The sequence below is a fragment of the Topomyia yanbarensis genome, chromosome 1, assembly GCF_030247195.1.
Source record: "Topomyia yanbarensis strain Yona2022 chromosome 1, ASM3024719v1, whole genome shotgun sequence".
Lineage (NCBI taxonomy): Eukaryota > Metazoa > Arthropoda > Insecta > Diptera > Culicidae > Topomyia > Topomyia yanbarensis.
This window is the reverse complement of record NC_080670.1, coordinates 194,111,895-194,137,229: the sequence shown is the minus strand read 5'-3', so window position 1 is coordinate 194,137,229 and position 25,335 is coordinate 194,111,895. Positions and strand designations below refer to the sequence as shown.

At 38.9% G+C, this 25,335-nt stretch overlaps 2 protein-coding genes across 2 annotated transcripts; one reads left to right on the top strand and one right to left on the bottom strand.

Annotated features, from left to right (window-relative positions):
• Positions 1-10,052: 10,052 nt before the first annotated feature.
• Positions 10,053-13,427, bottom strand: LOC131686086 (DDB1- and CUL4-associated factor 7). The gene is made up of 4 exons (XM_058970231.1): positions 13,100-13,427; positions 12,801-13,046; positions 12,323-12,655; positions 10,053-12,001 (listed from the first exon to the last, which is right to left on the bottom strand). Exons 3-4 carry the CDS (start codon positions 12,511-12,513, stop codon positions 11,158-11,160), a joined length of 1,035 nt encoding a protein of 344 aa, XP_058826214.1. The 5' UTR covers positions 12,514-12,655; positions 12,801-13,046; positions 13,100-13,427; the 3' UTR covers positions 10,053-11,157.
• Positions 13,428-20,185: 6,758 nt separating this feature from the next.
• On the top strand, positions 20,186-20,959 carry LOC131686018 (kelch-like protein 40a). Its single transcript, XM_058970130.1, has 2 exons — positions 20,186-20,311; positions 20,386-20,959. The coding sequence occupies exons 1-2, from the start codon at positions 20,301-20,303 to the stop codon at positions 20,846-20,848; spliced, it is 474 nt and encodes a 157-aa protein (XP_058826113.1). The 5' UTR covers positions 20,186-20,300; the 3' UTR covers positions 20,849-20,959.
• Positions 20,960-25,335: the final 4,376 nt, after the last annotated feature.

Below are 25,335 nucleotides of genomic sequence, written 5' to 3'. Positions count from 1 at the left end.
AAGAAAGTTTGAATTTACATAAAAGCATAAAGCAATGATTTCATTACATCAAACTTATAGTATTTAGGAACTACATTTTTCAGTGTAATAAATAAGCACAGGTTTATAAATATGTATTGATGATTGGTGGAGTTATGGCTTTTTTCTCGAAACCCTTTTTTATTTAAGAGGTTTGCGGTGATCACGATTGAAGACCAATAGATGAACTAAAATCCCAAAACACAAAAAATTCCATTAGTATATGGGTCATTCCATGCGAAGTGATCAAGGCACGTGTAATCGACCTCCACGGATTTGAACAAAATTTAGAGGAATTGTTCATCTAGGGCCAATATATAAAAACCCAAATTTTTGTGACAATTGAACCACCCCTCGGGTCATGGGAGCACCCCCCGTTTTGGCAAACCCTTGATTTTCTTTTGATCATATCTCCGGTTCTATTTACTCTAGAATTAAACCACAGGATGGCTTTTGAAGAAAATTGTTCAAGGAGTCTATAAAAAATATTATTTTTTGCCGACAGTGTTGCCAAGTATGCAATTTTTTCAGTTAAATATTAAAAGTTAATTTTTCTCAAAATACGTATATTTTAATTTTGAAAATTTTAATGCCATCGCGTTCCTCAGACATTTTTACATAAAAAACACTTATCATCTCAATATAATATGAGCGCATCCTGAGATACACCGTTTTGAAGAGAAAAAACCGCAATTTCCCATATAAAATCGCAAGCGCACAACACTAAAAAACCAACTTGAGTATTCTGAGTTCAAACATAATTTTTCGTGAAGTAGACGAGAAATGATGAAAAACTACGTATTTGGTTTGCTTCTAGCAGATCAGGGTCGATTTTTATGACAGTTTGAAGATTTTCTCAATTTTGGCCAATAAAAATGGATTTTTATATGAGAAAATCGGAGTTTTTCCCTTCAAAACGGTATATCTCAGGATGCGCTCATATTATATTGGGATGATAAGTGTTTTTTATGTAAAAATGTCTGAGGAACGCGATGGCATTAAAATTTTCAAAATTAAAATATACGTATTTTGAGAAAAATTAACTTTTAATATTTAACTGAAAAAATTGCACACTTGGCAACACTGTCGGCAAAAAATAATATTTTTTATAGACTCCTTGAACAATTTTCTTCAAAAGCCATCCTGTGGTTTAATTCTAGAGTAAATAGAACCGGAGATATGATCAAAAGAAAATCAAGGGTTTTGACAATTTGCCAAAACGGGGGGTGCTCCCATGACCCGAGGGGTGGTTCAATTGACACAAAAATTTGGGTTTTTATATATTGGCCCTAGATGAACAATTCCTCCAAATTTTGTTCAAATCCGTGAAGGTCGATTTCAAGTTTGCATCTTTTTTTGATCACTTCGCGTGGAATGACCCATATGCAGAGCCGTAGCGTGTGGTTGGCGGGTTTGGCCAACCTTAGAGGGCGCTGAAATCCCGATCTGCTCTATAAAATAAGTGAGGATAAATGTTAAAATATAAGCAAAATTTTTGTTCGAAAATCGAGCTGAAAAAGAAAGCATCGAAGAAGTGCACAACTGAAACTCCACCAAAGGTACCAAAAGATTACCCTACGGCTCTGTCAGTCTCAAACAGATTTATTCATAATATATGGTGTTGCTCGCAAAACAAAAGTGGATAAAAGATTAAACAACGAACGTGCTCGTGTTACACTACTACAAAATTTCAACTGCAAAGACATCAAATTAAAAAATAGCGAAAATATTGCAAGCTTTATCGCTAGTTCACTCATCTTCATAGAAATACAATGGGATAGATTTGTGGTCATAGGTAATGGAGCAGCCCCTCTCCTTAAAGCTGTAGCAAAGATCGTGGAGTAAGCTAGATCAATTGTAATCGAGAAGCCTACTCGATGCCGGCAATAGTTCCGCAATATCACAAAGTTGTCGGTCATCAACGAGTTCTACACTAAGTTGCATCTCTAGTTGAAATGTCACATGAGATTTTCCCTGGAAGCACCGAAAACTCCTTGACTCATCTCAAATTTCTATGATCAAGTATCGTTTACATCGGATTTGTGTCAGAGCCTGCTCGAGCTGGTATATTTGGTGGCCTCTCAAGAGAAAAATTTAAGCTTTTCTAAGGAATATCATCTGCCTATAATTCTTGGGAGCAGTAAAAGATGTCCCCACATGGGGATCATCAGAATCACACTCCTCAGCCAAGAGAGCACAATGATTTGTCGTGGTGAGTGGCGTAGCTCTTTTTAATATTTCTGCAAAAGAGTACACGGAGCACTTTTTGAGTGAATGCTTCAGATTGCTCGGACGCTGCTTGTACACGTGGCATGGCTAGGTGGCATCTCCTGCCAAAGCAGGTTATTTACCACGAGTTTGAAAGGATGCACCATTTTGTCACGCCCAGTGCGACTGCTATTCAAAATCTTTGCTCGTTAGAGCAAGGGGTCCTTGAAATAGCCAACTCCGTGTTTCAATAGCTCCACTCATGACAAACTCGAATCAGTGACTGCACCGTCGATCTCATCGTTGTGAGCGGGCATTTAGACACGGTAGTGCTTCGTAAAAGGCTTTTCACCAGTACCGTAATTTGCTTGCTTTAGTCAGAATAACACAATTCTGAGCTTATCTGGGCGAACGTTCGAGAAAACTGTCACGATGAGTATTCCTGCGTCAGTTCTTTCGAAAACTTTAGAATATTTAGCGGATTGTCTATTATCCAAAATAAGATCAGAGTTCGATGTATATGATTTAAACGGGAAGTCAAAGCATGATACTAGGGGCAGATCGCTATAAAAATATACATCAAATTTGCACGGAAGTTGAAAAAAAGCATTGAATGTACATTTTTGCATCAACTTTTCACTTTCCCCGCATACTAGTCTGTTCAACAAACGCCTTACACCGATCTACTTCGTTCGATGTTTTGTTGGATGTGGAGCTTTTTTATTGCAGGGCTTTGACGTATTACACGCAACGTCAAATACATTCTAAATTTCTACTCTGATTTCGAAGGGTGTTATAAAATTCGATTATTATTTTCCTTCTATATAAACTATTGGCATCCTAATATACAGTCTCTTGAATAGATGCTCCCTCCACATACCTAGCGTCAACCAGAGTTTACAATTTTCGCGTTCGTGAACAGAATAAGGCGATATTTCACCTACTTCAACCAGCAATAAAAAGCAAACATACGATATAACATTGTTTGCTCTCCAACTGTTCTCGACAAGACAGCATTGGATCTTATTTTTTCGCGGTATAATATGAGATGATATTTTTGCGCCTAATGTAAAACTGCCGAATAACTAATGGTTTCGCAAAAAGTCACAAAAATGAGTAGATACAGATCCTTAGAATGAAAATAATGCAATAATGTGGGGAAATAAATTCTATAATGTAATATATTAATGGTTTTTCTTGAACTTAATTTATCACGAGGTTCGAGGCTACGAAATTATCACGCTTCCATACTGCATTGTCAGAAAATTCTCGCAATTTTTTGAAAGGTGAAAAGTTGTGTCCGTGCCTACTAAGGATGAAAAAGCTGTGCGATAAACTGCTTGTCGTAAGAATGAGCGAATATTTTAACCTCTGGCGTCAACTGATTTCATGAATATAAAGATTTGAGGCTTGAATTTACATGAAATGAGCGACAGTCAAACACAAAAGTATTTTTACCAGTTTACAAGCATCGGAAGTAAATATACCGAACGGTTGGTGAAGGAACAAATATTCAAATAATGTCTTCGAATTGTTGTGTGATAGAAGCGGGTAGAATTCTCTAATAAATCGTCAGCTCAATAAACTAATCTACACACCCAATCTTGCGAAACGATCCTCTGTCTGTCGCCTTCAAGTACATAGATGCCACTTGTTTCCTAAAGTTCTCCGAAAAAGTGCTCCATCCGTAACCTTTAAACAACTGACTTTGAATGATAATAGAGACAAATTTACATCGAACTTATATTTAAAATTTCCCTGAACTATAGTGTTTGGTGCTTCAGACTGATTGCATTACTTTCCGGTTAGATTGGTTCGAAAAATGCCCCAAAGGGTGCAAAACTGAGATCCTTCCAACAGCACTAGAAGGCCGCGTTACGGCTCTGTGTGTTTATTGTCGCGCTTATAATAAAATCTCACATTGCGGGCGTCTGAAAGGCGCATCAAATATAGCCGCAGTTGCTCCGCAAGCAGATTTCAGTGGAGCTTTATTTTTCTGCCAGCTGTGTGCTTTTCGATAGCTTCAAGGAAAAAGCTGCCTATAACTTTATATAGGCGGCTGTCACGCGCCTATCTCAATTGAGCTTTCATATAATCGCATATCGAGCGATTATCCTGCAAGGCACAATATTTGAAGTTTCACAACAATTACTCAAAAAAGATTCACTTGTTACTTAAAAGTGCACGCGGACCCCTGAGTCCCTCGATTTGATTCCGGGCGGACAACAGTAAGTCTAGCCTATGTTAGACTGGATGGAGGTTCCAAGTTAGTCTTGGATGTTGGATCATAATCTTTTGGAACAACATCAGATTTTCCTTCAAGCTTTAAATTCCTATTTCACAGTTTTCACGAAGCCACCCGCGTTACCGCTTGGTATGGCTAAACTGGTGTCGAAGGAGTCAATTAAAAGATGACCGGACTAGCTATCGATGGTCACACTATTAGTGTTTCGGTTAAGTACTGGCAGACAGCCTCGATTGATTAGTTGAATAAGCAATTTATCACGACGAATTTGGAGGCAAACTAACCGCTTCTATGGGAGGTTCTTATTCAAATGACCAAAAAGTAAGCAAAATTTGTAATTTTTTGTGGGCCAATGAAAAAACATAGAAGGAAACAGTTTTAGGATTCAAAAATCTTATAGGTTCGTCTTCATTTACACTTTTTTAAGACGAAAGACACAAAATGGCGCCCGTAAAATTCGTTTAAGGAAGATCTGGCGCTAGAACACTAGTCACATGACCAGATAACATGTTCAATGTCGTGATAACCATCACCACAAGCGCAGAGCCAATGACCCGAGATATCACACGAATGAAGTCACGACCGTCATTGGCCCTCTTGCAGCAAAGTTTGTTGATACCTTTTGATCCCTAAAAACACTACTCCATAGTGTTTTCTCGGCCCTGGCAAATAATGTTAAAATTGTGGAAGAACTACGTCGGAAGTTATCCGGGGAAACAAAATAAGGAACTGAAATATACTTACGGTTTTTGATGCTTCATGGTATCGGAAGTTTCAATTCCTGTTAGTTTCTAAGGCTTCTGAGACAGGGGAGCACCTTACTTCGGTTTTGTAACAGCACCCATCAAGAGACACTCTCAGGCCTTTATGAAGAAACTTAGGAGAGGTAATGATTTTTCTCTTTTGAAAATTTGTGGGCACATTAGAAAATTTGCAACGACGGCAGTTTATGCCCCGCGGCACAAAAAGGCGAACAGGTAGACGAGCCCTGTTTAAAAGAACAAAGTTTTAAAAAGAGCACATCCAGCGAAAGGCTCGAAATCAGGCTGATGGAAAATTACTTGTTTTCTTATTCTCCTCGATTTTTGCTAAACGCAATTGCTTGCAAACCAGAATTTTCACCGACAGAAGCAAAGGGTTTTTGAAGGAGCCAACCCCATACTTCGTAGTTAAGGCCTCTGTCGGAGACTGCATCATCAATCTCTACTTCCCGGGCGGGTACATAGACAAGATACTTCTTCGTACACTGCCGAAAGTAGTTTAGTTAGTTCACGCGATATATCGATGATGTTAAATGACTTATCTTTGGTCCGAAAAGAGACTATTCAGGGGCCGGTTGTATTAGATGGATATTAATTGTATCGAAAAGGAGACTTATCAGCATTATTTTTGCCATCGGAGAAATATTCAAAGCGACCTCCATTGAGCCTGAGGGGGTTGTCTGTCGTCGGAGATTCTTGCCCATTACCAACACGTCATTATCCGCGAAATGAATATTTTATCTGAGGGAACGGGAAATGAATGCAACGAACTTCAGCAGAATGGAGAACAGTCTCGTGATTCGCTGGTTGGACACTTTTTCACTGGACCGCTTTTTAGTTGGACCTCCGCTAGTTGGACCATTGTCCAACTAAAAAGTATCTGAACGTCAAAATCTCATGTCAAATTGACTTTGACAATCTATCTAACAATCTTTTACACTGCTAATATTTTCTTTGGAGAGTTTTTGACATTTGTCAGCCAAGGTCCAACTAGCGAATAAAATTCGTTAAGACTAATTTACAGTTGAATGATCACGGGATTTCGCATTAGATTTGCGTCGGGATTTGATCAGGGAAAATTTCCTGCCGAGATCTCTCCAAACTGTCAAACCAAAAACTCTGCTGCTTCTTAAAAATACAAACAGCATCAAATTTGCAGCGAATTGCAAACGTTATTAAAATACTATTTTTCCCGTCGGAAACAATTTGTGTTGAATTGTTCCCGGGCGGATTTCTGTGTGTAGAGAGTTTCAAAATCCCGTAATGTTTCCCGCAGTTGGGTTTACACTTCAGGAAAACTGTCATTTTTATGTAGACTCATTTCCCGAGCTCCATTTAAAATACACAGGGACCCAAATCCCGTGACACGTTTTCAGAACTGTAAACTAGCCTTTAGTTGGACATAAGCTGGGACCCAACCAACGAATCACGACTGTAATTGGTGCTTAGCTGTGGAGCATTTGCAGTGTCAGTAATGCCTTTATATTGAATAACATAAAAGAGCCTCATCAGCTGGTAAAGCTTCCAGAATTGCGCGCAGGAAATAAACATGTGAAGGCTAACAAACTGGTAATAACTAATATCACATCAAACATTGAATTGTCCCGAGCCGTGCAATTTTATGTGCAAAATAAAATAAAATCTCTGCAATCAGCAAACAGTTGGATAGAGGTAGAGTTATAGCAATTCAAATTGGCGATACGGCTAATTTTGAGACTCGATCCCTCGCGTATCTTTTTTGGGCTTGGGGTTAGGAGTGTTGGAATAGATGGGATTCATTATGGGGAAATACCCTTTTACAAAGCAACTTCCTCCCCATTGGCTGGTGGCTAATTCGATATGTAGAAAGGAGATTTAACAAGGAAACAATAAAAGAAATAAAAAATAGTTAATGAACCATTACTGTAAGAGGTAGAACCATATGCAAATTATTGAACTTGCTCTGAGCTTTTTAGGGCCCTTACAAGAGTTTTTAGGTGTAAAGTGGGGTTTCTTTTGGAGTTGACGGTCATGTTCCAAATATCACTGTAAAAACGTTGCACGAACAATTTTTTTAATTAGAAGAGATGCAATGTTGGCTTCCTCGACAAAATTTTAGGAGAATGAAAAATCCAACAATTTTGTCGAAAGTTTCAAATCTATCTCCAATAGCTGAGAAGGTATAGAGTATTTGGTAATTTTAATGTTTTTTCACCGTAATAAATAGCTCTAACCACAGATAACAGACGTTTAGGCTCGATTCGAAATGTGTGTAAATATCCGCTACTGAAATTCTGAATAAACCAGACTCTGAAACACATTTGACAAACGTTTATAGGTGGCGTAGTGATCGACGCAATGCAATTGGAGTGCGGTTGTCAAACACGAGTAGCAAACAGTGTAGATGGCAATAGTGAAACACGGATTTCCAACGTTTATCAATTTGAAAGTTTACACAGGTTTTTAAGAAATTTTATTCTAGCCTAAATGTTTGTTATCTGTGCTCTAACTGTTTTAGTTTCCCACTTCCTGTAATTCCGAGAATACTGAAGATGTCTGTACTGGTAATAGGGCCACCGAGATAAAACTATTTATGTCCGGGTACAGACGATAGCGCAGACCGCAAATTGACGTCGAAATACGGTGAAGTCCATTCGACGCGACACTTGGAGGAATTTTATGTTCGATTTTTGCAACGATGTAATAATGCACCGCTTTATTTCTCTCTTCATGACCCAAGAATATGGGTTTGCAAGGCTACTCTGTGTACCTATGACGATAAAACTGCCATGTGTCAGTTGTGTGAGCAGTCTGCACACTGCGGAGAGCCGTGTGTGGAAACCCCCAAGAAGAACACATCAACTACAATCTAAACTACAACAACCACTGTTAAATCACAAACAATTATCCAACCGGTAACAACGATTAGACCATGAACAAATATTGAATCATCAATGACGACGCCCAATGCTTCTGTAGCACCAGCCGGTACCTCCGAAAAAGATGCAGACAACAAGGAGGCAGATTTCACGATCATAGTCAGCAAATTGAGCAGCAGCATGTTAATACAACTCACGTTAATTTTCATGACAGCCGTAGACAACAGTCGTTACCAGACTACGACGAAAATGCTCCTCCGCCGCGAAATAGAATCTCCACACACAGTGGAGAATTACATTCAATTTCCATCAATCTAACGAATTTCCGTCCATCTAAAGAATTTGATTGGCTATAGTTGGAACGACTGGCAGATGTCAAAAACTAGCTAAGTACGGATATTAGTAGTGCAAATGCATCTGTTCACATCTCTAACTGTTATCAGTTCGATTATTTATCGAAGTAAACTTGACAGCCGACTAAAAAGCGGTCAGATCAAAAGTGTAAAAGACACGCGGCTCCGTTTCACTCATGCATTGAGCCGTGTCGAATAAACGAAAAATCTAATAAACGGTTTTCACCCGTACATCAACTCATTAGTTTCTACTCACGAAGTTTTCCGCCGAAGGAAGATTTATAGTGCTGACATCTATGTGTTTTCGTTAAGAATTTCATGTTTCACGTGTATTATTTTCACAAGACGTTCTGTTTTTGGGAAAAAGTGCTTCATTTGAAATTTTGATAGTAACCTGGCATATTGCTGAATCAATTTTCGGATGATTTGATGCGGAAAGGTGAAGACATTTTCTAAAAAGGCCCATGCGTAATATTAATTGATCTTATTATATGAAAATCGTTATTTTTTGGTACGAAAAAAGAAATCGCTATTTTTAGTAGCTTTATTGGTATTGAAATTAAAAATCGGTTTACATATTGATAAATCGGGATATTCGGCAACACTGTTTTGGGGTTCATCTAATTTTAAGTGGTTTGAAGCAAATAGAATTAACGTTTAATTTTTTTTAGTGTAGGGTAGTCATGGTTCACTTGAAGTGGCCGGAGTCTTCTAGTAAAACGATTCTGGAAGCCACTGTGATCAGACGATGGTCACCATGTTATGATAAAAAAGTGATTAAATATAGCGCATTGCGCACATAATAAGTTCGACTGAAAGTGCGGAAACGCAAATAGAACTGCGCTTTTACATTGAATCGTCTTGGTGTCTATTACGCACTTATGTATTCTCCAACGAGGAATAAGTGCGCCTCATACATGAAAACGATTCAATGTAAAAGCGCACTTTTATAAGAGAAATCGCACTTTCATGGAGTCCAGTTTTAAATGCCACGAATAATACTTAATGCAATGTTTTGAACATTGGAAAAAACGTCTCAAAATTATCGTTGTACGTAATAAAGCTATATGAAATGCTTCACGAAATTCGAAAAAAAAAAACGATTTGCCCCTTAAAGGGTTAAAAGTAGATGATTGGCGCAAAAAGTATTGTATTTTATTGTTAGGGAAATTTGGATACTTTCGAACATTGTTTCCTATTGAGGAATCACCGGTTGATAAGTTAGTAGATGACGAAAATTGACAATTGGCACCATTTTGAAATCTGCTCTTCTGCCCAAAGAATCAAACCAAACATTATAAGCTGGCTACTGTTCTGGTACCAACACATGCCGAGAATCTCCAATCTAACAGGTAGAACCATCAAACCAGAGTTTCGTATGTTTTTTTTTCAATTTCTGTGCAAGATGAGTAAAACGCCAGAAGAGATAACTAAACAAAAATCAGTTGATCTGAAACGTATCAAGAAATTTTCGATTGTTCAACAGAATCAATGTATGGCGACCGGAAGATTCCAACAATACTTACTGTCACATCATACAGAGATCGTACTCTAAGATCAAAAGCTTCTTGGAAATGTGATACCACCATCAAATATCAAAACAAGTAAATTGTTCGTTTCTTGTGTTTATTATGGTCCTAATAAAATGATCATTCATAGAAGTTAGCATTTAGTGTTACGATTCAAGGTTACTCTCATAAAAATGTATTTTTATTATTGTATTGTGTACAGTAAACTTAGAAAATTAAGTAACATACTAACAGGCACAACACTCTTTGTTTTTCGTCGTTCACTTAAAAACAGAAATTCGCTTGTTGGGATAATCGCCACTAACAGCGTTGCCATCACTTGCCATGTACTGGATAGCTTACCGTACATATTCGAGAACTGTTAATTCTAACCCGGGTTAGTGTATATGATCAGGTGAAGACAAAAAGTTGCACTCTAAAATAAGTTCTAAGTGCTATGCCTGTTAGTCTGTGAATAAGTACCAATGCAGACCAGTTAGACACAGTTGACAACTGTGTGTATTTCTATTGTATAAGTTATGTTCTGTTATTTTTCCCTCTAAAACTACCTTAAAACTAATTGTTTTTTTTTATTTGTATTACTTGTTTGTGTTTTTATGCAATTTGCAGTTTATTATTTTCTTCTGTTCCATCTTCTGGTGGCAACCGACACCGAAAATGATTCACGCGGCGAACCTAAAACAAAACGTGAAAGCCGCTGCCACGACCACTCGTCTCTTCTGTTAGACCGATGCATGAACACAAGAATGTTGCTCGTTTTTGTTTGTTTTCTGATTGGCTATATAGGCCGCTAAATGTGCTGTTGCAAGTGCAACTTGATTACAGTCAAGGAAAACTACCGGTTGACCACGGTGACACTGATTGGAGCCCTAAACAAAAGTACGATTGGTTGCAGGCAAGATTGCGGAACAACTGACCACAGACTTCCGTTGTTTGCGTTATCTCGCGATTGTGGTTATTTCAATGATTGTTTGAAGATCGGTTTTTAGCTGAGAACGTTGCGCCTAATATGTACAAATAAACAGGGGCACTTGCACTGCTGTGTTAATGTTAAACATGATAAAAGTGGCTACTGAAAGTGACATTGGAAGCTCCGCAGAAGTGAGAGATAAGCATGCATTAGAGAGTAAAGAAAACAAGCTCAAATCAGTCTTCATATGTACAATAGCGTGAAGTTGAAACTTTTTAAACCCTTAAAATCTCACAGGCCGTCTTGTAGCAGATGGCAATCCAATCGGGTTGCGTAGCTCCCCATTGAATTTGATTTACTTCCCCTTCGGCTGCCGTGTAGGCTAAAATCGGATCTTCTATCGGTCGTGGCATCTGCTGAATGTCCCAAATCAGTGCCTGATGGTCATCGCCCGCGGTGCAAATGTGACAGGAGCTGTGCGGTGCCCAAGCGATTCCATTCACACAAGCCCTATGATTGCTCAATCTTGCCACCGGAGTGCAGGGAACCCTTACATCCAATATGATAACCTCACACGAATCCATCGCGACCGTGGCCAAATAGTTTGGATCCTGTTTGTTCCAGGCCAGTCGCAACAGCGGCGTATGCGCCGGATCCTCGTAAATAATAGTCGAATGTTCCAGATGACGCAGATCGAACATTCGAACGCTTCCGTCCGCTCCCACCGAGGCAAACATATCCCGACCGCCGCCAGCACGAGAAAATGCAATATCGTACACCTCTTTGTCGTGTGCAATGAGCTGAGTTTTGACATGACCGGATACCAGATTGATTCGGCCCAACGGTTGACCCGTCTCCAGTCCCCAGATGGTGCAGGTCGTGTCGATCGATGAAGTTCCAACCAGATTCGGGTCGACCTCGTTCCAATCGAACGAAGTGAGCGGGGCACAAAAGTCACTGTTTTTGTTGTTGTTCAGGACACACTCCAGCCGGGTGTCCGGTTCGCCAGCACGCCAAACTCGCAGATAGTCTCCGCTGGTGGCCAGCAGGTCAGGAAAGACACCTTTCGAGTCCGGAATCCACATGATCTTGGTCGTGGGGTACGGGTGATCAAACGTGCTGAAAGATAACGGAAGTTTTTACTCTTGTGTCATTAACAAGATGAAAATAATTAAAATTTCATGATAGCCTGCGTTCGACGCAGATAAATATCATTCAATTGAATTTCCAAAACACACTACCAAATATCGCTCTGTGTTGTGTCATTTCACACCTATGCTAAGTGACCCATTTACAAACAAACTCTCAACGCTGTTTTTTGTACAACAAAACAACAGAAAAATAGGTCAAATTAGCATCTGCTTCGCCTATAACAAAGCGCCGGTGTTTATCGACGGTGTCTAATTATAGTTCAACAAAAAAAGAAAACTAAGAACTAACCTCTTAGCACTAAACTCGCTCGTATCCTCATCGAGACTGATAATCTGCACTTTGTTGTTGTACTCCTCTACGAAACTACCGAGCGCCAACCGGAAGCGTTTGTCCGGCCGGACCGACCAGTTCATCGAGTACAGTGGCCATGGTGCCAGGTATTTGTAAATTTCCTTACGCTTCCCTGTCGTTCCCGACATACTCGCGATCGTGCTGTGCTGTTGGTATCTGGGGAAAGCGCCTGGAGATCTGCGTCGTCTGTTGTCTACCTCTAGCCGAGCGCCGAACGGCAACCGTTGTTGCTGCTCCTGCACAGAATTGCCCGGTATATCCGATTGACTCCTGGAAAGGTGAATTATTTTCCTTAAATTTTCCATTCGTGTTCGGCAGATAACGCAGATAGAACGAGATGCTCAGCAAGTGCTGTTAGAACTGCGACTGAATTCGATTCGAAAATTCGTATCGATGCCAATTTAATCATACTCACCCGCGTACTATTTATATCCCGCGGGGGGAAACTCTTTCTTTCCTGCTACTGCTGCTTTCTTCTCGAGTATTTTCTGCACGCCAGCAAAGGAATAATAACAAAAGCACGATTTAACACGGAGAGCAGCTCGAGAAGGGAAAACGAAGAAAATGTCACGACGTGTTGCACTGTTTTTCTTTTTCTATCGATGACGACGATCGACAGAAGCTTGTTTGCCGCACACTCAACTTTTTTTTCGCTCAGCAGCTACAACAAAGCAGATCGGTAAAAGTTCAAAGTGAAATTGTGAACAGACTTACCACTGTCACCCGGTGTTCTCCGGATGTGTTGGACGCGAATCCTCCTCGCCTTGCTGGTTGGAGTCGAGACGACACGCCACCTCTACCAACCCCTGCACGAACTAGTACGCAGTGTAAAATTTTCGCCTGTTGTCACTTCCGTGGTCGATTATCCAGCAGGCATTCTTACTAATAGAACAATCTCTAGTTACACAGTGGATATTCCCAGTTCGGCTTGTTGGCAGATTATTTTTTCGTCGTATTTTGTGCATATACTTTTAGGAAATGCAAACTCGCGATGAAAAATTAATGCTCTCTGACGCGACCGTCAAACGGGACTGACCGAAAAAGCTGTCAGTTTTGTCGTTGAAATATTTCAGATTTGGACAAGAGTGTGTGAGGCTCTGGTACGAATGAAAAATGCGTCGAAAAAAAAAAATAGAGACGCTTTCTTATAAGAATTCGTAGAATCGATAATCGCAAAAATCGAATCTAAATTTCTCTTTTTCAAAATCATCCTTACCACATTTAAATTTTATTACCTACCAGTACGTAATTTTAATCTATAAGAACAACTTATTCCTCTGCCGCAAAACAAGGGAGGGGGAATGATTATTGAAACCAAAATTAATGGGATGACGTATAGTTGGCTTTAAGGAATATCTTATTTTTGGGTAAAATCGGATTCATGCAAGTTTTCTTTGTACGCGACTAGGCAGGTTAAATTAGAACGGCGGTAGTCCATTGATTTTTTTTTCTAGGCTACCTGACGTAACTTCCCGTTTATTATAAAAATGATGTCGGTAGGTTCCCTGATACAAATGTAAGAAAGAGGACGGTCATAGCACCGACGAACCGACATGACAGAGGCATTCGAAAAGTGTCCCATACAAAATAACGATTGTTTTGAAATGAAGCGATCACTAATCTCAAACTACGACAGATCGCTCTGCCATGTTCGAATCTGGGCAGGCTTCTCGATAAGTATATTGATATTACAGAAAGTGTGCAATTCCCTCAGCTGCGTATGTAGTGGTAATATGTATCAAAATCGTATTCAGAACTCATTGAAAATTCATTTATTCTGTCACTTTTTTGCTTGTAACGGACAGTTTTGTTAAATAGTACATACATAGGATAATGAAAAGCTGGAAAAATGATCTTCAACATGCCAAAAAAGGTTTGTTCTTTCTAGCATACCTGGTACAACGTCGATACCCCTTAGTTTTTGCGTACTGTTGTGTTATCGACGAAGACTACCACGCGAACCATTATACAGATGCCGCTATTGTAACAACGTATTTTAATTCAAACAATTAGGACAATATCTGACGCATTTTTTGTTCCATGTGACACGTCGGTGGTGTCACGGTTCGATTCTCAACCCCCCAACATAAGGTTAGAGATTTTTCTAATACAAAACAGAGGCAAATGACCATAAGGTTAAAACATCTATATACGAAATAAAAAGACAAAACTACAACTGTGGTCGTTGACTGAGTATTTGGTCGGCGAACGCAAAAGCGGGTTTCGAGAAGAACGACGGCCAAGAATATCGTGACGATCCATGTAAAAATTTCTTCGTAGCTATAACATAAAGTTTAACGAGGTGCTATGCGGAAGCTATACCATGAAATTTGTGGGGTTTATCTTGACTGTCTACGGCTCAATGCTTGAAACTTGAAAGCGAGGTGATTGGTGAATTCAGATGAATTCTGTTGGCCTAGCGAGGAGGAACGGAAGTTTAAATTCTTGTGACGATGCATTGGATATTAATAAATTAGGATATTCGAGTATTCCGCGCATTATCTGTCGGGATGCTTCTTCGTTATCTGTACTGTCACGGTGACCAACTAAGCTATATACAGCTCCCATCACCGTAATATTGGTAAAAGGGCCATTTAATGAATCATAGGCATCAAGGATTCAGCCGTATAATTTGAGAAGCACAATCTTATCCCGTCTATGGAGGAGGACTCCAACAACTATTTACCGGGTGTATATTAGGGTGGCACAAATTTTAGAATTCAGTAGAACCGATCTAAAACTATTCGCTATACGACCTCATTCAACCATGCAAAATGTTGATTTGATAGGTTGCACTATATTTTAGCACAAATGGTTTAAAGTTTGTATGTGATTTAACATGGATAAACGATCCACATTATTTAATACTTCGTAGGCACGTTCCTATGTATTCTAAAAATATATGCTATGTTAATTCCGGTAGATACGAGTACCGTGTGCAACTTCCCCGAAGAGTGTAATAGGCTGCGAGTTCTGGTTCAAATGTTATTCTTTATACAATGCGTAAGTGTCTACATCGTTGGTGGAAATTGAATTTATCTGGATACTCTGGCTGATATTTCAATCAAGTTAACCGTGATGTGGTAGCCATAAACCGAATTAGGCAGCTATCAACATAGGTGGTTTATAGTTCAGAGGCGAGCGTCATAAATAAACAATCTGAAGGACATGAGTTCGGTTCTTAATTTTTTAATGTTTTAATTTTTTTTGCTGCCTGTGAAGCGGGAACGTTATTATGTAGAATTGTTATTTTCAAATAAAGTAACAAGGGAGATCGTAACCATTATTTCTGACTTGTTTTAGAAAACTTATGTTCTAACGTTATATTCACGGTGCTACTCCAATCTTAATCCCTGGATGATTCGTTCAAAAGTTTTGTTTAAAATCAAATAGTGCTTCATGGCCGGAGACACTCTTGCTGGTGTATAGTGACAGATACTGCCCAGTTTACTCAATTAACCTACCTTCAGTTTACGGGGAACTCTATAGCAGTTCCATTTTCAGCTCCCCAGGGATGTGGTGAACATCAATTGAGCTTCAAACTAACGGGAACCTTTCCCGCTTCAGTCTCGTTTTAATTTTAATTTGCTCAACGTATATTATTGTACGCAAAAAATACATTAAAATAATTCTGATACAATTCGATCCCAAGTTCTTTAGATCACATGTTTCGGATGATACCATCTGGACTATATTTCTGCTTAACACCAACGGTATAACTGGTGACCACAACAAATGCGTCAAGGTTCACTTGATTGAAGGTTCAGCTCGCCGGGTAGCCAGAGGCAGCACTATTTTCATAACTTTCAGGGCATCAAAAGTTTAATTTTGCAATAACTCATGAACCAGTTGTCATAGCTATGAACTGTCTTTAGAAGAATTTGTTCTAGTTGTCTGAATCTATAGAATGTAGCATACAATATATTTTTCAGGGGCACCAGGCGGAATATTTATGAATTTAATGAAAATGTATTATTTTCTCATAGTAAACTCCATACAAACTTAGATTCATTTGTGCTAAAACATGCTCCAACAGATTTGATTCAGATTTGGCGTAGGAGTTCGTTGAGAAATTACTAATTTTTCTAACTTTGTTCTGCGGTATTCAATTTTTTTCATACATCCTCGTGCCACCCTAGTGTATATAGAACACATGTGATTAAAACTTAGGGACAGGTGATGCATTTTAAAATCAGCGAAATTAAATGCACTTCTTTCCATCAAAATAGAAATGCATAATGTATTTTGCGTTGCGTGAAAACGATTATAAAAACATTAGTTCAGCGTTGATGATTGTGACGTTCTGGTTAGAGCTTAAAAAATTGACATCCCTGCGTGAGCTTGAAAGGGAAACGAAATTCAATTCATACTCGCCGCGATGAATGAAATGTTCGGTTCGTTTCCCTCGTCATTTGTTCTCCCGACACAGCACTGTCAGGTTCGGATAGCTTCGGTTGAATTTGGTATCTATGCTAGCTCTGAGAGGGATTATTGAGCAAAAGTGCACCAGATATAGATCACGCAGTTCACTTATGCTCGACAATGTATAAGATGCCAACTTCTGCCTTCAAATTGTTCACATAATAACAAATGAACGCTTTGGTTGGTAAAGGAATTTATATTTCCTCTTCACTCAAGCACTCGATTCTGAATGAAATTTCAGTCAGTTGGAAAGTTAATCAATGAGAGAGGCGGTGAATCTGAATGTTTCGGTAAATACAAGCAGAATAATAGGTGCAGTCGTGATTCGCAGGTTGGACACTTTTTAACTGGACTGCTTTTTACTTGGACCTCCGCTAGTTGGACCATTGTCCAACTAAAAAGCATCTGAACGCCAAAATCTCATGTAAAATTTACTTTGACAATCAATCTGACAATATTTAGAGATGTGAACAGATGCATTTACACTGCCAACATCTCCTTTGGAGAGTTTTTGACATTTGTCAGTAGGTCGAACTAGCGAATCAAATTCGTTAGTTGGACAAGGCTGTGGCCCAACCAGCGAATCACGACTGTAGATCTTAATCTCTTCAAAAGGTCTTGGCGTACCTGTGAAAAGATTTTTTTTCGAAAATCTTTATTTAAAAGACCGTTTCCTTTCTGTGTTTGCTCTTTTGAATCAGTTTCCTGGTCTGGATCCACCCGGTTGCATGTTTCGACGTCTATGTTGCTACAGCTACTCCTCCAGCGCTGGTAATGCTGGGAATTCCTCGTCGTCGCTAAGACATGCAAACCTATTTGAAATCTTTGGGTAACTGGCTTCCGCTTCGTGGTAAGATGATCCTTTGGTGCGCATTGCGCGAAGAATGTTCATTCTTCTGGTCCTCTCCGGGCATGACCGATCCGCTGCGTTATGATTTCCCGTACAACGTCTGCGGTTTGTGTATTCTTCGTTTTCGCTGTGCTGGAAACCGCAATTTTTACATTTTACATCTTGGCTCGGCAGTAATTGACCTTATGTCCAAAGCGCCAACACTTCTGACATTCACATTCAATTTTTTGGGCAAATCTCAGCCTTTTTCGCACCTTTTGCCGAAATTTCAACAGCTGAGATCTCAGTAAACAATATTTTGCTGAGATCTCAGTAAAAGTGACGTTTCATAACTGATACTCGAAAAGTATTTCACCGAAATTCAGCTAACAAATCACATTTTACTGAGATATCAGTTTCTAAATTTGCTGATTACACGACTGTTGGAAAATTGCCGAGCTGTTTTGAGTGTGTTGTGTTACTGGAAAGACATATAGCTCTGATCTGATGGCACAACCGTAAATTCTGATTTGCTTGAGAACATTGCTTCCTTCCGTGGTGATCTTAACGCTCGTAGTTGGAAGAAGCGTATCCCCTTGCTTCTTGCAAATCCTCTCGACCTTCGTGACCGATACATCTGCTAGAATGCTCTTCAAGAAATTTTCGTCTCCCAGTGAACGAAAAGGCGGCTAGGCGATTTAAACTAGATGCTGGCGACCGGTAGGCTATTGAAACTTTGTTCTAGGCTACCCGCCGTAACTTGCCGTTCACTGTAAAAGTAGTGTGGGCTGTGTGCTCCACTGATAACTCTCTCACAAAACAAATCGTTTCTTTTATCGATTTTGGTTTGAAAAGCTTCAGATTGTGTACTGAGAGGTACACTTTAGCTATGGCTGTATGTATACGCATCGTTCGTTTCCAGTTCTATTTTGTACCGAAATCGTCCCAGTTTTGAGATCGCTTCAAATTTCGTAAAGTTCGCGGCTACCATGATCTTTCCTATTGCCAAATACAAATTTGTATTTGCTATTGCTATCGGATGTGTCGGAACAATTACGTGGCAGTCAATGGGCTCTAAAAACGCCACCACGGACTTAAACACATTTGTCTGTTTGTTATTTGTTTTGCTGTTGCCTGTTTTGGATGTTTGTGACCGGGTGATGCCCCTTTGAGATACTTTTTGACTCATATTGGTGATTTAGAGGGAGCGGACATTTTTTTCTTTTATATAATTTTAGGTATATTATTTAGTATAGGTTATGTTGGTTGGTACTTCACTTCCTTGATAGTATTTTGGGTGATTCAAGTCGAAATTAGGAAATTTTTAGTTTAAACCATTTACTACAGATTGGCAGGATCGGTTTTTTTGCTATTTATCCCAAATTTCAACGTTAGATTTGAGAATGTTCTTCGAATTAAATACCTTAAAATCGTATCAACGTGCTTTACGTTCGATAGCTTTACCACGTTTTTGGTGCGCTAGTTTCATCCGACCGTTCCCTAATAAAAAAATATTATACAAAAACTTTAACTCATATAGTGCAACGATTCCTCATATTGTTTGGATGATAACCTGAGAAATAAAAATATGCATAGTTAGCATACTTTATATTCCTGTCTCTTTTCTTCTGCTGTGATTTTTATGCATTTTATGCATATACTTCTAGCACAGACTAACAGACACAACACTCAAAAACAAAGCTTCGCCCGCTTTAACGGTCATTTTAAATATATTTGTAGTTGGGACTGTGGCCACATTTGAAATTATGGCGCCACTGACATATGAACAAGCATATGGGGGATAAAACACTAGTGAAAAATTGTTCCCAAACCTGAGGGGTAACGTACCAGTAAATGGGTGTTTGGGACTGTGAATAAAAGGTGGAGCTAGTGTTCTGGGAAAATTGTCGGATCGATGTTTTTTGAGGGAATTCCCTCATAGTGTTATGTCTGTTAGTCTGTGCTTCTAGTAAGCATTCAATGATTGGATAGACCGAATATGTCCAATGCATAAAATTTACAGCAGAAGAAACGAGAGGCAGATAGAAAAGTATGCTATCGATGCATAAATAAAATTCTGCGTCTACCCTAAACAGGTCGTTAGGCTCTAAAAGCATACGATGTTTACTAGGGTTGTTAAAATCTCGCGTGTTTTTTTGTAAACGGCCAATAAGTATACTGTCAAATTTCACTTTGAGAGAATATTCTGGACAAACCGTAACTCGCCAAGAGTGGACGTTGGCATTTTATAAAAGAGAAAAGTTTTCTCTTTCGTTTACTGCTGTCACTAATAATCGGCGATTGATATTTTGGCCAGAATTTCCTCTCAAAGTGAATTTTGACAGTATGCTTATTGGCCCTTTTCAAAAAACACGCGTGAAATGAATCAAGAAGATATTCTTGGATTGCTTTATTTTTCCGTGTGCGTACAGCTGAAGAACTTTGAAATATTTCATGCACACGGCCTTTAAATTAAAAGGTCTGAAATGTCAAATTTCAAAACATGATCATTAAAGACGTTGAATCCCTTTGGATAAAGACTCGCCATAACCAGATCCAGAGGGATTCAGCGTCGTTAATGATCATGAAAACTGCGAAAATTGTATATTGTTTGATATTTTGATCAATACAGGACATAACAAAGTCTAGTGTTATTTAGTCACAATGTCCTTGAAGTAAGTTACGTTTTATACCGAAAAAAGTAGTTTCCGTGTAGCATTTATCACAAATTATCTGTTTTCCTGTGTAGCGACACAAAAAGCAGTCAAAATGATGAGATCACAAATCCGATGCCCGCGGAGGACCGCCGAGAATTCCTGTTGAATAACGAATTGTATTCAGATGTAACCTTCCGAGTCGGACCGCACCGTCAACCTATATACGGTCATAAGATTATTTTGATGTGCTCGTCGAAGTACTTTTTCAATCTATTCAAAAATGCTAACGTGAACACGATCACCCTGAAAACCGTCGAGCGGAACGATTTCCTGGAGATTCTGCGTTACGTATACTGCGAAAAGATCAATCTCACCGCCGAGAATGTTCGTGCGATTTACCGCCAATCTAAAATTATGTCTTTCGAAATGGTAGTGAAAGCTGTGGTAGCCTTCCTCATCCAAAACATTAACCCGGATAATGTACTTGAGAAAATGGTAGAAAATTGTTTCTACCAGGCTTGCGAACTGCTAACATTTATTTTGGCTGGCACCTAAGACAACACAGTCACAGCCAGCGGCGAGCCCAGCTGCCGAGCGCTGCTATAGCCGTTCAGTGTCTGAATGAGTGCTGTGTGTTACCGTGAGAGGTATGACACACGCAAGCGAATTAGGGTACAGTCATTTCGTAGCACTCATGTACAGAAGCCGAAGGTTTGGTTGTTTCTGAGTGGCGATGTACAGTAATGTGCTCAGAGGGTAAAGTTAGGTGCTTCGGGAATGTTACGAGTTCGATATGTTGTGACAGCAGCATATCTGAACTGTTTTGCTATCCATAACCGTGATGTCATAACATTTTTCTCCCGACAGCTGGGAGGGAATGTATTGGGCAATATAGAAAGAGGAAGTGTGCCAAAATAGAGTGGGAGAATGGTCAGCTATTATTTATTTTTTGTTGGCGATGCACAATTTGATTGTTTAAGAAGATTGAAAATAATCTAAGATTATTTTCTTAACCGATATGTGTCCAACAAAAAACTCCTTCAACAGGCCGACGAGGGTACCCGGGTACCCACAAATTGAAATGCTCATAACTATGGCTTTCTTTAACCGATTTGGACACTTTTAGATGTTTTGGATTGAGGAACTCGTCCACTTTTTTATTCAGTAAAATTTAACCGGATGAATGAACCTGGTTCTTGGTAATCCGGATTTTCCGGAGTAATGTTCTAGTGCTAGAGTATGATTTGTAAATTTTGATAATGTCCTAGCAATAGGAGTATCAAAACTCTTCAAATTGTCTCGGAAGTCTGTTATTTATTGTTAGAGGACCATATAGCAATTTGACCTCAGAATCGCCACACACTGCTCCACGGGAACCTGCTCCGGAATGTCCGTTCCAGGGTCAAATCACCAAATGGTTCCAAATCCACGGGATACAGCATACAGAAGCAATTCCATGAATTTTGATACCCATATTGCCAGCATTCCATTGAAATTCACAAATAGTATCCCAGAACTGGAACATGCTTCCGGGGGGAGAGAGGGGGCGTCAATTTTGGGCAATTTTTGCCTTTTGTAATTTATGAATCGTCTCCAAGTCGTGTGAATTTGAGGAATGATTTAAATTTTCATCTACTTTGTTCACAGCTGAGCAATGTTGCTGTAATCTTTTCGCACTATTTTGTATAAATTACAGTTAAGGGTTTCTATTTATTTTTCTATCGTATGATTGCTCTGTTTCTTATATTGAGATGAGAGTTAAATCAGTTATACACATGGAGTGGTGAACCCATTCTCAGTATATTCTCATCTAAACTTTACCCATTTGAAACCGTTGCTTATCATCTTTGTTTCACTTATTATCTCAAATGGGGTGCGCGTTCAAGTTACCATTTCGCTTAAACACATCTATTCGATAATTAACAAGCCACTTTTGTTACTTATATCTTTCTTATGAAATAAGTAAAGGGATGAATACCAATCTATATGAATTCCTGATCGTTAATTGATACGAAAATTGTTTCGTGTAAGTTGACTAGATTGGCTAGCATTATGTTACGTGCTATGTTATTTCTATTCAATTTCCACAAACATTGCCATTGTATGTTGGGGTAAGGGGTTCAGCATGAAGAAAAAACACTTTTTGCAAAAGTTTTTTAGAACTTTTCGTGAAGCGAATTGATCAAAACTTTTGTAATATCGACAAACGACGCGGTGATGAAGCTTTTTGTAGAACGTCTCTGGAAAAAACATGATTTGCGTTTTTACTTTCCATTCAAAAACTACTTAAGCAATTTCTTTCAAACACATTCTAGGTAAAAAATACCTAAACCCTACGTTGAGTTTTTAAGCTATTTTTTGATTAAGGGGGTGTTTAATCATAAAAAGGCGGAATTTTTCGTCAAAAATAGAAATTTTTATTTAAAACTAGCTAATACCCATCGCGCGTTGCTGCAACTTTCAACGAAATAGGAGGAAAACACAATTTGTTCCGAAGCGTCATCTGGCGCGCAGACAATCCCCATTCAATAGCACACAAACACGCTCCACAACAAATGCCTATGTATGATTTTTTATGGCGCTTGTTATTGCTATTGAAATGATACATTATAATGTACAAAAGTTTTGATCAATTCGCTTCACGCAAAGTTCTAAAACAATCGCAAAAAGTGTTTTTTCACGCTGAAACCCTTACCCCTTAATCATAATTAACTCCAGGCTTTTTTATCGTTAGGTGAAATCAATTTCTTTAATTGTAGCAGTCCAGTTACGGTACCCCAATTGTTGTTTATAGCTGTGATCTTCCACTTCTTCAGCTCCATTTTGAGGGCACTCGATGAGAATCCACAGAATTGTTCTGGTCCGATAAAATTAGTGGAAGACCCTCTTCTTACTAACTCCTCGGCTTTTTCATTCCCTGCAACTCCACAATTTCCTGGAACCCAGTATAGATTGACATGATTTTTCTCCGCCAGTTGTCGGAGTGCAAGGATGGACTCCCATATTAGTTTTGAGCGACATGTAGGAGCCCTTAGGGCATTTAGTGCTGCTTGACTATCTGAGAAATTGCAGATATTTGAATACTGGTATCTTCTCTTGGAAATTTGGGTACCATTACCACAAAGATAAAAAATCATTGACAAAAGACGTTGATCCCATCTTTAGAGATACAAAAATATTATTGCGTTGAGACCAGCAGTGAAAAACGTGTTTCTAATAGATAAAATCTCCCAATTTCATGCATATCGATATCTGGAGAAGACTGAAATTCATTTCAGTACTAGAATATTATTTTTTTATTATTCAAAACATGATAAAATCATGAGAGATCACGGAGTGTTCATTTTAAACGCAAGATGTTTTTAGTAATCCAATAAGGATGTAACCTTTTTTACGATGAAAAAGTGAGAAAAATTTGAATTCCAAAGGTGATAAAGATTGATAAAGCAATGATTTTATTATATCTAAGGTATAGTTTTTTGATAGTACATTTTTCGTAGTAAAAAAACAAAGGAAGGTTTATAAAACTTATTGGTAATTGGTAGAGCCACAGATAACAGACGCTTAGGCTAGAATAAAATTTCTTCAAAAACCTGTGTAAAGATTCGCTAAAGTACGAGAATAACTAATTACGAACAATTGTGGAAAAATGAAGATCGGTTACCTAATTTTATGGCAATCGTAATCATGTAAAAAATATTTAGGAGAAAAAACATTTCGAGAAAATCCAGTTTAATGTTTCAAGTAATCGCTGCTCATGGTAAGCGAAATGCGAAAATCTTTTGTCGGACCTCCATGAAATTTTTAAAAAATATTCTCGGTGTACTTTCAAATTGATTTTTTTTTTCAATTCAATCAATATAAAAAAGATATGTAACATAGTTCCGAACTCTTTCACCACTGGGTTAGTTTATTTATATAATGTCGTGCAAGTTACAAGTCGAAACTAACTACCGTGTGATGTAACAGTCCTTGCTGATGTTTAAAAGTTATTTTGAAAATTTTACTGATTGAACATTTTCGGAAAAATTCGTGGTGAAATTTAACGTTACTTTCGGCATTTTAATCCATTCGAAGATAATTGAAAGATCCCATCTCACTATTAGATACAATAAAGCGGTTCTTGGTAGGTGCACTTGCAAATAAATCGTAAAGTTTTAAAATCAAATTTTCTCTCCCTCCCCCTTTTAATATATCAGTAATCACATGATTGAACACCCATAAACATTCGGTAATCTGGTCTTAGCAACATCCAAAGTAACACTGATAAGCCAAGTGAACAGGTTACTAAAGTACTGTTTTGCTTACATGAGCTCCAGAGACAGAAAGCGAAAATAAAAGAAACGAAAATTTCCGCAGCACAGCGAAGCGATGATGTAGCATGTGTGTGTTATTATTTGGTGAGCGCCGATAGGCAAAACTAATCCCAAAGCATAGCGTAAACTAAACTGTCGGGCTCATTGGTGACAGCATGGGAAAAGAGTAGCTGTTTACCACAACGGGTCTATCTCGGACTCGGGAGAAAAAGACAGCTTACAGAACAGAACGAACATAACATTCCCGAATGGAAATGTTATGAGATCCATGACATTTCCAGTCGCTGCTGTTGCAGTACTGGGCAGTCGGCAGCTGCCGCCAGTTGCGTTGTATGATTGTCTGCTCATTCGTGTCGTTCTCCGGTACATTTCGCAAGCCTGGTTTCTACAATGCACAATTGGTTGATGAGAAATGTTTGGAAATAATTTGCGAAAATCCTACAAGGTATTTAATGCATAAGAATTTCAAGCTGCTGGACCGCAAATCGCTCGAAAAAATTCTCGGAATGCTCAGCGATTCTAGAAAGATTAATTGCTCTGATGAACAACTGATCGATGTTTTGAACACTTGGGAGGAATCCATTGAAGACGAGGATATGAGGCATAAAACGCACATTGCGCCCTCTATCAGTGCAGGGAAGTGGTTTGAGTATAACATTTCATTTACTGATGTGTGTGTTGGTGGTATACAACTTAACGGGATCGGGGTTTTCATCAAATCGCCTG